The sequence below is a fragment of the Mustela nivalis genome, assembly GCF_964662115.1.
Source record: "Mustela nivalis genome assembly, chromosome: X".
NCBI lineage: Eukaryota > Metazoa > Chordata > Mammalia > Carnivora > Mustelidae > Mustela > Mustela nivalis.
In genome coordinates this window covers 106,923,757-106,938,831 of record NC_139040.1, presented here as the reverse complement: position 1 = coordinate 106,938,831, position 15,075 = coordinate 106,923,757, and the positions used below count along the sequence as shown (strand labels likewise).

At 37.7% G+C, this 15,075-nt stretch overlaps 1 protein-coding gene across 1 annotated transcript in view; it reads right to left on the bottom strand.

Moving 5' to 3' along the window:
• The window catches only part of DMD (dystrophin), a 2,004,585-nt gene that overhangs the window by 351,047 nt on the left and 1,638,463 nt on the right, over nucleotides 1–15,075 (bottom strand). The window contains exon 54 of the mRNA XM_082716529.1: nucleotides 10,163–10,319. Within this exon, the coding sequence (XP_082572655.1) occupies nucleotides 10,163–10,319 (157 nt within the window). The remainder of the gene's footprint in view (nucleotides 1–10,162; nucleotides 10,320–15,075) is intronic.

Here is a 15,075-nt window from a genome sequence, read left to right as displayed (position 1 = left end):
ACCTCCAATACCTATTAATACTCTAATGAGAAGTAACTTAGAACCACATGTAGAGGGGAGGCAAGGTGAGATACTGATGTGATTGATGTACCTCAGAGAAAAGAAGGGCAGGATGAGAGCTCTGGGTTCAGGGACCAACACTTTTTTCTTTTTTTAAAGATTCATTTATTTATTTTGATGGGGTGCAGGAGAAGGGGAGAGAGAATCTGAAGCAGACTCTGAGCTGAGTGTGGAGCCCAATGCAGAGATCGATCCCAAGACCTGGAGATCCCGACCGGAGCTGAAATAAGAGTAGGCCACTTAACCAACTGAGCCACCCAGGAGCCCCAGGGACTGACATTTTTGATTGACAAGCTATACTGCTTTTAACTAGAGATACTGGTCCTATTACTAAGGATGTAAGTAGAAGCCCTTGCTATTCAAGACACAGGTCTCTTTCAACCATGGCCAGTTTCCATGGAGCTGAAATTTACCTATATTTCCCTTAAGGGGCAAGTCTGTATTTGTGTTATTCAGAATGAAATCTCACAGAATAGCTATACGTTATTCACATGTGTCAGCAGAACGTGACAGAATCAACCCGCGAGGCAGATTAAGCGGTTAAGAGAGGACTGTGGCAGCTGACTGGGAAGTTCAAGTCTGGGCTGGGCCAAAACTTGGCTGGGTGATCTAGAACCAGACGTAAGATCTCCCTGAGCCTTCATGGCCTTGTTTGTTAAAATGTGGGGGTTTGCTAAACACTTTATCAAAGTTCTAACATCTGGTTTGAATATATATTTCAATTATTTATTTTATTTATTTAAATTGGGGAGGGTCAAAGGGAGACGGAATCTTAAGCAGACTCTGCACTGAATGCTGAACCCCATATGGGGATCGATGTCATGACCTCAAGATAACAACCCTGAGATCACAATGAGAGATGAAACCAAGAGTCGGACACTTAACTGACTGCACCACCCAGGTGCCCCAGTTTGAATGTTCTGTAATCAACATGTTTAGGTCATTTAGGTCATTAATTGGCCATGGGCCTGTTACATGGTGGCAGTTGGAGATAGTCTCTTCTAGGCATCGTTACTAATGATAAAAATTATAGGAACCGCTTGGCACACAGTGGATAGTAAATATTGTTGAATACATAAGAAAACACCCAGTTAGAAAACCAGAGTGTGTTATATGGAAGCCAGTTTGATTTAGATGCAGAACATGCTTGGGGGTGAAAGCATGGGCTCGTGAATTATTAGAGAAAAAGTTAAATGCTGTCAATCAGGAAAAAGTGAGAGCTCTTATTCTGGGCCTATTCTTTTGTGTCAGATCCAAAGTTGAGTGTAACCTTTGAGTTACTTGAGTGGATTTTCCTCAAGAGGAGGCCCTATTAGCTCTGCCTTCTTAATCGTAGTGATTTCTTCCCTGGAGGAGATTTTTATGCATACACATTCACAAATTCAATAGTCTGAACCACTGGTTGGGGTTTTTCCTCTAGTCTGAAGCATTAGCTAAGAGATGAGAGAACACTAGACAGACTCTACAATTTATAGGGATCCCAATGGAGCCATGCACTCAACAAATGGTTCCTGAGTGGGCACAGGACAAGGAAGGACATTAACACAGTCATGTCTACAAATTGGTCAGTGTTTTAGCTTTGTCATCTTATATTATCATGCTAGTTTCCATATTATTTCTACTTTTTCTATATGCCTCTTATAGTGTTTTTATTTCTGATAAGAAAGTTGAATATATTCTGTCATCGTAATGACATTCCTTACCATATTTATTGAGTCTCAAACACATCACTAATACTTTATTTATTGGATGCTGGGGTCTATAGAAAAGGGCAAGATCCAGAAATGTAGTTAACTGGAGTCACAGGAATTTTGCCTCTAAGAATCTAAGGTAAATTCACAGGGATCCGTGGAAGAAAGAAATTTGAAAGAACAGAATAACAACAACAAAACAAAAGACAAAGGATTCCCTTAATAATCATTTGAAATAGCTGGCATTAGAGAGGTTATACAAATTGAGCATATGGGATATAAAGAAAAGGTCAAATCATCTTGGTTTTTTTTTTATTGTGCTAACAGCACTTAACATGAGATCCATCTTCTTAAGAGAGTTTTAAGTGCACAATACACGAGTGTTAGCTCTAGGCCCTAGGCTGTACAGCAGATTTCTAGAACTTACTCCTCCTGCACAACTGACACTTCATATTGAACAGCAAGTTCCCATTTCATCTTCTCCTCAGCCTCTCACAACCACCCTTCCACTCATTACTTTTGAGAGTTTGACTATATCATCATCCATTTCCAGTCCACTTAACAGTAAAGACAATGGATGGTTGCATCAGATACATCTATTGTTTCAGAGAGTCAACAACATGAACAACAGCAATTTATAAGTGAGACTGAATCAATTTCAAGAAAAACTGAAAGATAAATGGATACATTTCAAGCCTGAAATTATTGTTAAAAATCTAACTGTATTCAATGAGAAAACATTTTTGAGTGTTTGGCGGGGAAGATGTGGTTAACCGACTCCTTGGTCAGATTTGCTTTTTTGGAATTACTTTAAGCTAAAAGTTGTGTTCTCTGAGATCAAGGGCATGAGCTAGAACAGAGTGCAGCCTGCTTGCAGATCTGTGATACTATGGAGGAATAGTTTAGTGCCCACGCAGCATCTTGAACAGCTGTTTGACTCTCAATCATAGGCCTGGGTTGCTTCCAACAACCACTGGGGAAGTCACTTCCTACTGACAATAATGTTGTTAAGTTCTCAGCTGACCTTGAGAAATCACTGGAAAAACTCAATCTGTTCTCATGGTCACTTAGAGAATTAGGTCTTAGGTCATTGAACCTAAACCCTAAATTTTAGAAATTCCTTCTGAAGCAAGAGTATTGATGACTGGATTATTAGGAGACCCTGTGACAAATTAATTTATATCCATTCTCAAGAGGCTCAGCCTAAGTCTGGGATTGTCAAGTGTAAGTGGTGAATAATTTCTGAATCATTCCATTTATCTCTATCAATATAATCCAAAAACGGAACCCATGTTTTGCTTTATGTACATGCCCTCACCCATGATCATTTCAAAGTCTTTCCCATGTCCATAAATGGCATCATCATTTCCTCAGTTGTTCAAATCAGAGACTTCAGAGTCATCCTTGACTCTTCACTTTCTCTCATATTCCATATCCCATCTATTGTAAGTTCTATCAGCAATACCTTCAAAATAGATCTTGGGTCAAATGATCTTTCACAAAGTCTGTCATTTCCACTCTAAGCCAAGTCATCATCATCTCCTTCCTAAATGACTTCAACACCCTACCAACTTTCTCCCTGCTTTCAGTTCTGCTCCTCCTACTGTCAATTCTCCATAGAGCAGCCAAAGTCAGCTTTAGGATGCATGAACCCAGATCACATCATCCCTGCTTATGGTCCTCCAGGGGTGTCTCATCATGCACAAACCAAAAGCGACTCCAAACTGTGGCAGATAACATCAATAATTATCTGGCTTTTGCCACTCTCTACAATGTATCATTAGCCCCTCTAGTTATTCCTTGAGCACACCAAACCTGTTCTTACATCTGGGTTTTTGCATTAGCTGCTCCTTCTGCCTAAAATATTCTTTGCTCAAGGTCTTTGCATGGCTCAGTAACTCAGACCTTTGTGTAAATGAATAACAACCTCCTCGGGTAGGTCACTACCTCTCATTCTTTCTCTATTTCTGTTTTGTTGATTTTCTCTTTATAGCACTGAATTGAAAGGAGCTTATATGTTAATTTATTGGTTTCCTTCATATTTCGCTCAGGAAAATCTGAAATCTGTTGTAGGCAGTCTCATTTTTTTCACTTCTGTATCCTCAGCCTCAGCATAGGGTAGGCCCTCAATAAATAATTGCTGAAAGAATCAATACACTCTAGGAGTCTGAGTTATGGCGCAATTTTTCCTAAAATAATTTTTTTGGAAAAAGGAAATACACAGAAAATGATCAGAGGGTTTCATTCAAAATTAAATGAATGTGTAAAAGTGTCCTGTAAAGGCAAAGTCCTATACAAATATTATGTTAAGAATATTTTTCAAGATATCAATGTTTTGATGTGGTTAGAAAGAGGACTTTGGCAGGGAACTTAATTTGTAAATTATTCACATTTTATTTTATTATACTCATTAAAGAAAAGTGGAAAATCCTAGATGGCTCTGTTCTCAAGTTTTGATGATATAGCTAGTTTTCAGAAGACTCCCTCAAATGCCTAGAAATGTAGTTCTAAAAATAATTTTAAAATCTTTTCTATTCAGCATTCCTAAATATGACTGCATAAAATATGAAACTTACACAAAAGTAGCTTACTCTATTAGGGATGAAGAATAGATCAAAAAATGTCTATTTCCAAAGTAATACTCAGATTTCTAATTTTTTCTTGATTTAGCTGAATGTTTTATTTTTAGAAAATTTGTGCTTGTTATTTAAATTTTGAAATTTATTAATGAGAAGTTACTTTTGAGATGTTTTATTATCTTAACATCTGTAAGCTCCATAGTCATGTTTTCCTCATCCCCACCTGATACTGTCAATTTTATTTTCTGGGGTATTTTTCTTTATCAGTCTTGCTCTGAGTTTGTTGCTTTTCTTAACCTTTTTAAGGAATGAAGTTTGGCTTGGTTGAGAAAAAAAAAGGATGTCAATTTGTCCATTTCCTCCAACATAGTGAAGCAGACAGCTTAGAGGAAATAAAACTCAAAGTGAATTTGTAGGTGAACCAAACTTGTTTAGAAACTCTAAGAGGCCAGGTCATCGAATGAATTACCCTATCACAACCTTTATTTGTTGTTTGTCAGAGGTGCTAGGGAACATTTTTTAAAATACAGAGCTGACTTGAATCTTAACATTCACAAAAGGCACCCAAAGACGTATTCTATTTGTGTGGAAAGAAAACACGGGGAACTCATCAAGCTGACACACATGCTAAAATGCACCCAAAGGAAGCAGGCCAGCATTGATAACAGAATTAGCTTAAATAAATGTATAATCAACAGCATGATTCCAGGATAATTTTATTGAATTTCTGAACCTCTCCTTCACTTTGTGGTGACTTCTGAGGAAATCGAACGTGCATAATATATGACCTGACAAATGAACAAGTAAACTACTTTATTCAAGCCTTTTCATTTGTCAACAGCTTCCACGCAATAATGGCTTTCTGTCCACTGTTTTAATAATGTATGTATTGATTACTTCCATCTCAATCTTAACCAGAAAAGCTCAGGAAGCTGTGAAAGTGTCCTTAGCGGTCTCAAGGGAAGGAATCACAGAGATTTTTAAATTGAAAGATGAAAGCCTAATGACAAACAATTTCATTAGTACAAATGCAAACAAGAAGTCATTACCTACAGTGTTCTTATAATCAAGACCTAATCTCCATTCGGATTTGGGGTCGGATGAAGGGAGTTAAATAAGCTCATGGTTTATTGCAGTTCTCCTTAGAAATTTCCCACTATGATTTGCTCCTTTAAAACTCTCTCTAGGTTAATCACAGACGTAGACAAGTAATAAATATCACTTTAGTGACTGCTCAAGTAAAACAAAGGAAGTCAGTTTTAAAAATATGTCTGGATCAGAATAATGCACACTAATTGAAAACGAGTCAGTCTGGTGAGGCAAATAATGAGGAACCGTAAAAGCTGGAATAATGTATGCAAAAGATATAAAAATTGGTCCGTTTGTATTTGCGAAGGCATGTTTGAGCTTTAATTATTTATAACACTTCACCGCATATGGAACATTATTTATTTAATTAGGCCTGAGAGCCAGTTGCCCTTGTTATGCTGCCCAGCTGGTTTGGGGAACAAAGATCCACTCCCATGGGTGTGAAAATTGCTTTGGGGAGTGAGTCTGCAGTCCCTAACTACCTGTGTGGATTGTTTTGGAATTTTACCTATAAGAAAACCACACACCCCTCCAACAAAGTGCTTGAGAATGACTACATATTTTTGCTTTAAGAGTATAAGACACAACGACATTTTGCTATAAAATGTTATCATTAATCTGTAATGATATCCAAAGAAAATATAAGTCACCTCTTTCATAAACATCCTGATTTAGAGAAAAGTGAAAAACTTTTTTCTATAGCTTTGACTTCTGACATTCTAATGGGATTTCGATTCCCACAGAAAGTAATGACCAGGGGCATTAATAATTTACAATAGATAGCAGGGGATTTGAAAAAAAAGTGACACACCAAATACATGTGGAATAAGTCTATGATAACAAATGACTCATCTTGATACTAAACATTCTACATCAACAGTTATTTGAATCCAGAAACCCACAAAGAGCAAGACAATTTATAATACTAGGAATGCGGCAACGTAAAACAAGTCCACAAATACAAAACCTGCCAAAGACTAGGTTTTGACAGAGTTTTGCACTGATTATATTTCCTTTCTCTATTCCTAAGGAAGTTCAGAAGATCAGATAAAGAGACCCAGTTTCAAGGATTTTCCTTTGTTGTTCTTGCCAACAGGCACCAGGAGCATTACTAACTAGACAGGCATTCCTCTGCAACTCTAAAAGGGCTACTGCATAAATATGACAAAACTCTGAGTAAACAGGGTGCTAAATTGTTTTCTCATCAACACTTCAGAGTGATGATGTTCTCTGAGGGAGGAAGAGTGTTTTGTGACGAGAAGTTTTCTTAAGGGTACAAAGAGAAGCTTGTCAAACATTGGGCCAGACCCCAAGTAAAAACAGTGGGCATCAAAGGAGCTCTCCACAGTACACACGGATGCTGAGTTGGGAACAAACTGAAAAATCCTGCAGTGAGGAAGGAACATCCCTCTCTCTTCTTTCTTTCCCTGCCCTTGGTCTCAGTAAACTAGAGAAGAACCAACAAGGTTAAGATCAGATCATTGATTGATTTTTTGCCTTCCTCTTTCCCTTCTTCCCTTTCTTCCTTAATTCCTTTGTTTCTTTACCTAGTTAGTGTACACCCTGTACTAGGCACCTTATTAAGGGCTGGGTATAAAAATGACAACCTTCTCCCCAAAAGAAGTCTTCTTGGAGAACATGGTTTAGCGAAGGTGATGGACATGAATCACGTATTTACACAGACGTGTGGTGACAAAGAATATTAAGCTGCAGAAGGAAATGTAGACTGTGTATGAGAACATGTAGAGGAAGATCTGGTCAAATGTGGGCAGCAGGGAAAAGCTTGCTTGATGTCTGAGCCAAGATGTAAAAGCTTATCAGATGTTAGCCAGGAAATTATAAAGGGGTATGTGTAGGTGGAAAGGGCTTCAGACAGAGGACCAGCATGTTCCAAGCACCACCTGGGAAGAACACAGAGAACTGCACAAACCAAAAGAAGGTGGCATGGCTGTTGGCCAGAGGGCAAGAGGAAGACCAGGGAGAAAAGAGAAGGTTGGGGCCCTTGCTGAAGATTTTGGCCTTTTCTCCATGGCATGGAGAAGCTACTAAATAGGGCTAAGATGGGGATTGACATAATTCAATGTATGTTTTTACGTAAATTACTCTGGCTGAAATGTAAAGACGGCACTGTAGGGTGCCAAGAGTACATGCAGAAAGGTTAGGAGAAATGGACTTCTGTGACTATTGTGATGACTACAGTAGATGGAGTCAGGAACCATTTTGGAGGCAAACTAACTCAGTGACGTATTGGGCTCATCAAAGGAAGCCTTGGCTTGTCATCTTGAAAAAGTGATTATACTGGTCTGCTCCATTGTTGTTTGGACAGGGGAAAGTAGTTAGATCTTCCAAGCTTTGAGCTTTGGCAGATGGCAGCTACAAAAGGATGGTAAAGCACAGGTCTTAAGGTGTTGGGAGTTATTAAATGTTTTATGGTTGAATCTAAGTTAGATTGGGAAAGAGGCGAAGATAGAGGAGTAGTGGAACTAATGTATAGAACAGTTATCCATGGGCTGGAAGTCCTGAGAAGTCAAAGAAGGGTAACAGATGGGTATCTGAACAAGCCCGCTAGCCAAGTGGGGCTTAATTCCTTTCAGTCCGGTGCATGTCAGCTGTAACTCTAGCTTCACCCTCTCCCAAAAGCATGTAACTAGTTATGGGATTCCTGTGTAAAACGACTAATAAGTACTAACGTTTTACCACTGTTAACAAGTGACAAAAACCAATAACCAGGGATAGTGAGGGACTATTTATAAGAAGATGCTGGCTAGTAGGGACTGTGAAAATTATTTGGACCAAATTCCTCATCTTCACAGCTGACGAACAAAGTAGCAATCACAATCTAACTTATGGAAGAATGTGACTACAGTCTCTCCTGACTTTCAGTGTGCTTGTTCAATGATTCATCTTTGGTTTCTAGAATTAGACTAAAATTACACCTTTTGTAGAAATTCTGTCTCATTTCTTTATATCATATAACGCATTCTATTTAAAATGCCCTTCTGTCTCAATGAATGTTCTTCTACACATACACCAGAGTGTTTTGACTATTTATTCAAAGTTAGAACATTTAAAAAATGTCACTATTATATTCCACCCTACCACAGAGCTAATTTAATGTTCTGAATTTTATGAAGGGGAATGGCTAAAGAAGAAACTGTCAGTTTCCTTGGCAATTTTTTTCAGAGACTCCTGGATCTTCCCTCACGGTCTCTTCCCTTTGAGTAATCTTCTATATCTTCTTCTCTGGAATAATATAAACCTTTGACTTCCTTCAAGATGCCACCTTTGGCTGTATCTCCATAGAGATCTTTCTTTAAATGCTGAACATATAAAAGTGCTACCATTTTATCAAACTTTTATAGTGTGTTACTCATTTCCTTGCTTTGCCGTTCATTTCTGTTCTTGTGCCTTTTATTCTCATTTCAAAAACACTTATCAGTATCCAATGTATACCAGACACTTCACTAGGTATGAGGGTCTTAGAAATGAGCAAGACCAAATCTCTGACTTCCCCACTCAGAGTCCAATAGAGAAAATGGAAATACAAGAAAGAGCAAAACAGGGAGAGAGAGAGAGAGAGAGAGAGAGAGAGAGAGAAGGAGAGAGGAACAATTGGTCACTGTATACTGGGTGCCCAAATAATAGATGAATGACTTTTTTTCCACCTAAGTCCTCTGGTTAATAAATGAAGATGAAATTATAGAAATAGGCAATTATCATATTGTAACCCCTAGTCATTGATCATGAACAGCTGCCAAAATCACACATGTTAAAGAGAAAGCAAGACATTATACACCTCCCGATGATGGAAGAATACACAACCATCTATGAAACAATCTTACCAAAGTCAAATCTGAATCTGATCAAACCTATTGAACTGTACTGTTCAATATGGCAGCCATGAGTCACATGGGCTACTGTGTGCTTGAAATGTGGCTAGTCTGAATTGAGCCATGCTGTAACTGTACCTTTTTACAGTGTCTGTTGAAATAACAATATTTATGGTCTTATATAAGATGTAACCATTAGAGCAAACTGGATGAAACGCATATGGAAACTGTATGATTTTTACAACTCACCGTGTATCTATACTTATTTCAAAATAAACATTTTTACAAAATGTATTTAAGAGACAAATTAACCAAATACAATGTGTGACCCTTATTTCAATTCTCATTTAAACAAAAAACATGTTAAAACATTTAAGATATGTGTGTTAAAAGTGGAAACTTGAATAATGCTGGGATATTTGTTAGAATAAAACTATTGACACTTAAAAAGCACTATAGTAGCCATGTGGTCTCTTTGAAGGAATGTATCCTTATCTTTTGAGATATTTTCTCAATTATTTATGAATTAAATGATCCATGCCTGATATTTACTTCAAAATAATAGAGGACCGGCAGTGGTCTAGAAGAAGTAAGATCAGCTATGAGCTGATAATTGTTGAAGTCTTGATGGGTAAGGGCTCCTCATTATAGGATTCTCTCCGATTTGGTATGTTTTATATTTTCCATAACATAATATCTTTAAAAATCACTAAAAGAGAAGGACAAATTCTTAGAGGCTATTATTCACGTGGACACTTTTGATATTTAAAATAACAATGGTTTGGATTACTTATAATTGACCCTGGACTAACGGAAGATTTCTAGTCAACCTAATTTCAATCAAAAACGCATTTCAAAACCATCCCTAAAAAAGTTGACTTGGTGCAAGGCACCTGTCTTAAAAATGTCCTACCCTGTGTACATCATTCTGCTTCTGAACTGCTGGAAAGTCGCCTCCGATGGGTGCCTGCTGGCATAACTCATCATCTTTCAGCTGGAGCCATACCAGAAGTTCCTGAAGAGAAAGGTGCAGACGCTTCCATTGGTCAGAACTGGCTTCCAAATGAGACCTGAAAAGCAGCAGGAGACACTAAGTCAAAATATCTAGAAGGGTGCTTGTTGAGTCTAACAATCCCACTGAAAGTACATTGGTGTGGTTCTTTCCATAGTAGGTAAACCTATAGTGAACCGTCTAGCAGTCCTCAGTAAAAATCTAGCTCTCTGCTTTTATGAGCCATATAATGGGGGCGTTTTGACAGCAATTTTGAGGGTAGACAGCGTTTAGCCCTATGTGTATTTCCTCTTGCAGAATTCTGAGACTTTTGGCATGAAACATACAGTGGAATGGATTGCTTTTCTGTAGTGTTGCAGTCAATGATTCTTGATGTTTCTGGTAGAAAAAAAAAAAAAATGGCTCCTCCCGGTGACTAATATAAACCACTCAGTTTTCAAGTGACTCATGCTAGTACTGGAATTCTTCCTGCTTTGAGAAATGGAAAGGTCTCCCCCCACATTTTGACTTTTCCATTTCTGCACTCTAGGCAGCTTTTTCCATTGACTCCTTCCATCTGGCATCTGTTCCTTTCTGCTCTTCTTCCCATATGCTTCTCCTTTTCCTCTACCCTTCTTTATTCGTGTGCACCTGGGATTTGTTTTCACCAAGTTCCAACATTTTCCGCTTTGTTTCCTTTGTGTAAAATGCACTGAGACAACAACTCACGTGGAAAAGTAAAATCAGACACTTGCCTGAAAGCCTCCCCCAAACATGAATAATTTAGGCAGGAGAATGAGTGCTCTACCATCAACTGTATTTAGAACATGTTAATCTGTAGAAGCCATTTAAGAATATACAAATGAATGATCTGTGCTATAAAATCCACATTTCACTTGAGGATGAGAAGCTAAATTAACCAAATAAATCATCATCCGGAAAACAAAGAAGAAACGTGGAATGTTAGCAAAGCTCTATCCTAAGGTAAATCAAGAAGTATGCTGCATTATTATCAGTAATTATGAATTAATTCATAAAAATTAATGCTGCCTATAACATAAATACAATATACTCTCTAGTGCTGCAAAGATTGAGGTGTAAACCATCCAGGTAGAATAACATTTCCCTTTGCTGTTGGGGTAACTTAGCCTGACATTTCAAATACGATTCTCCTGCTGGTCTTAGTCAAACAGCATCGCCAAATAGTGCCTATGCACTGGAATTAAATTGTTCCAGAGTTTCCGAGGGACTGTTTTCTTTCTGAAGCATTATAGTTACAAGTCTTCAAAATGTGCATATACAAGACCCATATGCTTAAGTTAAAAAAAATTTATATTAAGGAAGTAACTGGAAAATCATACAAAGATGTAGGTAGAAAAAATGTTATTTATAGCATCACTTATGATTGACACAAAGTAGAAACAACTTAATTATTCTATACTTGGGAGTCAATTACATATATAACGGTGAATTCATATAATGCAGTGTTCAAACCCTACGAATCCTATGCACTATTCACTGTGATGGCATCAGCATGTATTTAGGGATAAAGAAGTAATCACCCTGTCTGTTGCTAAGTGAGAATACAGCTGCCAAAACTGTCTATAATCTATTTTTATAAAATGTTCGTGTGTGTGTATTTGTGTGTACACACTTGACTCTGCACAAAAAAATTCTGAAATTACAACTACTATAGCCCTCAGAGGTAGGTTTAGAGCTGATAAACTTTTGATTTCAAATTGTCTGAACTGTCTTTCTATTATGATCAATACAAACGTTATATCCAGAAAAACAGAAGGCATTTCCATCAGAGGAATTAAGCCATTCAAGATGCTATGGGCGTTAGTATCTAATAAAGGAATCCGGAAATACCTTAAATACTGCAGATTCATTATAAGAGCACAGACTGCATAGAGGATAGAGTTCCCTTCTTGGCTACTTCTGTTTTTGACTTTTTTCCCCCCTTGCTAACATATGAGAGTGGTGACAAGAATGTAAGCAGAAGGTTCACAAAGGACAAGGGATACTGGGTAAGGGCCGGAGAGGACACGGCAGCCTGTTAACAGATCCTGACTGAAACCCACACATATAAAGATAACCATTCTGAAACCCTGGTTCTCAAACTTCCAGGGGCCTAAGAAACCTGTAAACGGCTTGTGTTAGGTACAGACTCCAAGGTTCTGCCTCCAGACTTTCTGTACTTGGAAGAAGAACTCTCACAACTCAGCAGGGGAACTCTAGGACAGTTCTTTAAGAAAGAATTTCTTGAAGTATTTCCTGTATGCCCTAAACGTTACTGGTCAGTCTCCACAGGGCAGAGTGACATTTGTCAAGGACATGATTTTGAAGGCTATCTAAACATAGTAAAACACCATGAGCTCAGAAAACATTTTCGTTGGCTATGCTAAGCTTGTGAAGTGTCTTCAAGACACATTTCTAAAGCAATTGTTGGAAGGAGCCGCCCTATTTTTATTTTCAAGATTTTATAACAAATATTTCTAAATGACCATGACTCTCTGTTTTTCCCTCCTGGTTTTATCATAGACCCCAAGGGCTGAAAGCAACCTCAGGGATTTTTGTTCAACCCTCTTGTTTTGCAAATATGGGAGCTGGGATATGAATGTTTAAAGACAGTGTGGAGGCATGTAACTTGAGCTGTTGTATTTAGACATGGGAAAGGGAAGCTGCAGACTTTTCTTATGTGAGGAAATCCTAACCTTCATGGTTTTCAGCAAATGCTTTGGATCCCTGAGCAAAAAGCCTTCCTGGTGATTGGCAAATATACTCTATTTACCCCTACTGACTACTCAATGGAAAATAATGTGGAGGTTTTGAAGGGGCATACTTAGCTCTTAACCATTTTCTATTAATCTTTATTAATGAAGACAAGAGCTGAGGGGCTACTAGCTTTTAACAAGCAAGTGTTGATCCTTAATAAGCAGGTAATGTCTACAGTTTGTAAGGCTGAGGTAAAACACGGAACTTCTAGGTATGTCAGGATACAATGCTTGTCTTTAAGGAACCCTTTGGTATCAGGGTGCTAAGAATTATAAGAGCTGCTAAAGTGATTGTTAGTTCTCTAGACACAGATATTTCAATTATGATTGGGTTGATGCCTAGTTTGAAATCCTTAATAAAGCTTTACTCTGAAAGGCATGTATTCTTTTTTTTTTTTAATATTTTACTTATTTATTTGTCAGAGAGAGAGAGCATAAGCAGGCAGAGTGGCAGGGAGAGGCAGAGAGAGAAGCAGGTGCCCCACTGAGCAAGGAGCCCGACGCGGGACCCAATCGCAGGACCCCGGAACCATGACCCGAGCCAAAGGCAGTGGCCCAACCCAGAAGCCCCTGAAAGGCATGTATTCTTAAAGCAAGATGTGTTAAACTGAATTCTTTTTTCACTTTGACTCCTTTGGTAGAACTAATGATGTCCTCCTGTATATCTTGGGTACCCCTGTGTAATGAGATAGCACTTGAGCATATAGAAAGAGAAGGTAAGAATGCAGAAGTAATAAGGAATCATAGACGTAAAATGGGAGCTTTGGGGGATTTAAATAAAGAGAGAGAATTAAACTCAAAGAGAAGTAAACTTTTTTTTTTTTTTTTTTTTTTGTCCAGCTGGGCCGTGAACTCTAACTTTCAAACATAATTAACATTCCAAGAGTAAGAGAAAGGAGGTCAGAAATAGCCAATGTCTAAGTTGCATTTTTTCTTCCTTAAACTAGAAAGACTGTGCTTCCTTTTGCTCTTTATTGTCTATCATAGAAAAACCTTTAAGATATTTTAACTTCTAATACTGGTTACTCTCTAAGAGTTGTATTTCTGTTGTGGACTATATCATGTTGGTACTCATGCCTCTCAAATTAACATTCAGAATCCCATAAAAGTGAATATTGGCACATAGCATTCAAAAGTTTTTCTCCCAAATATGAAAACCTCACAGAATATAAATTTTTCTGAAATTGTTGTTGACAATGTATGTGCTTCTCACGGCTAATAGTATATATAATAATCTGGAAAATATAATCTGGTGACAGATTGAATTAAAATCTGCATGCATATTTCTTATGGAAAAAATTCACTAGACTGCTTCCCAAATTGTTAATATTTTCCAAAATTAAAACACAAGGTTGTAGAAATGGAATCTTTTAGAAAGAGAAACATTTTTTCTTTGACTGATCACAATTCTGATGTTGTATAATGTCCTCAATAACTGTGTGTGTGTGTGTGTGTGTGTGTGTGTGTGTGTGAATTTGCTCATGAGTGTATGTATGCATGCAAGTAAACATCTTTTACTTTATTTTTCTCACACCTAAAACAGTTAGTGTTTTGCTTTGTTTGGTGGCATTCAACTCTCACTGAGTATTTACTTCTTCTTATACCTCTTGGACATAATGCACATGGAGCAGATGGCATATACTTTCCTTGAACTAAATTATGAGATGGTACTATACAATTTCAATTAAAGGATTCTTTTCTCTCCAAGACATCTTATCTACTTTTTCTTACACCCTACCTTTGAACTTCATCGGTGCCATTTAAATATTAGGAAACCAATGCAGAAAGTTTCAAAATTTGCCTAGATTCGTATAAAGTAACAGCACAATTAAAAATAATAGGTTGGTAGAATTTCTAGGGAAATTGAAGAGACTGCCCATGTCTATGCTTAACTCTGAAGCAGTTATGTGCTCAAGATTATATGCTAGGCAGTTAGTAATGGAGCCAGACGAGAAAGTAGGTCGCCCAAATGCCAGTCCAAGATTCCTTCTACTCTACCTCACTGACTCATTTAGAGCTTGGATAAATTAGCCAGACAGAAAGTCAGTAAGGAAACAG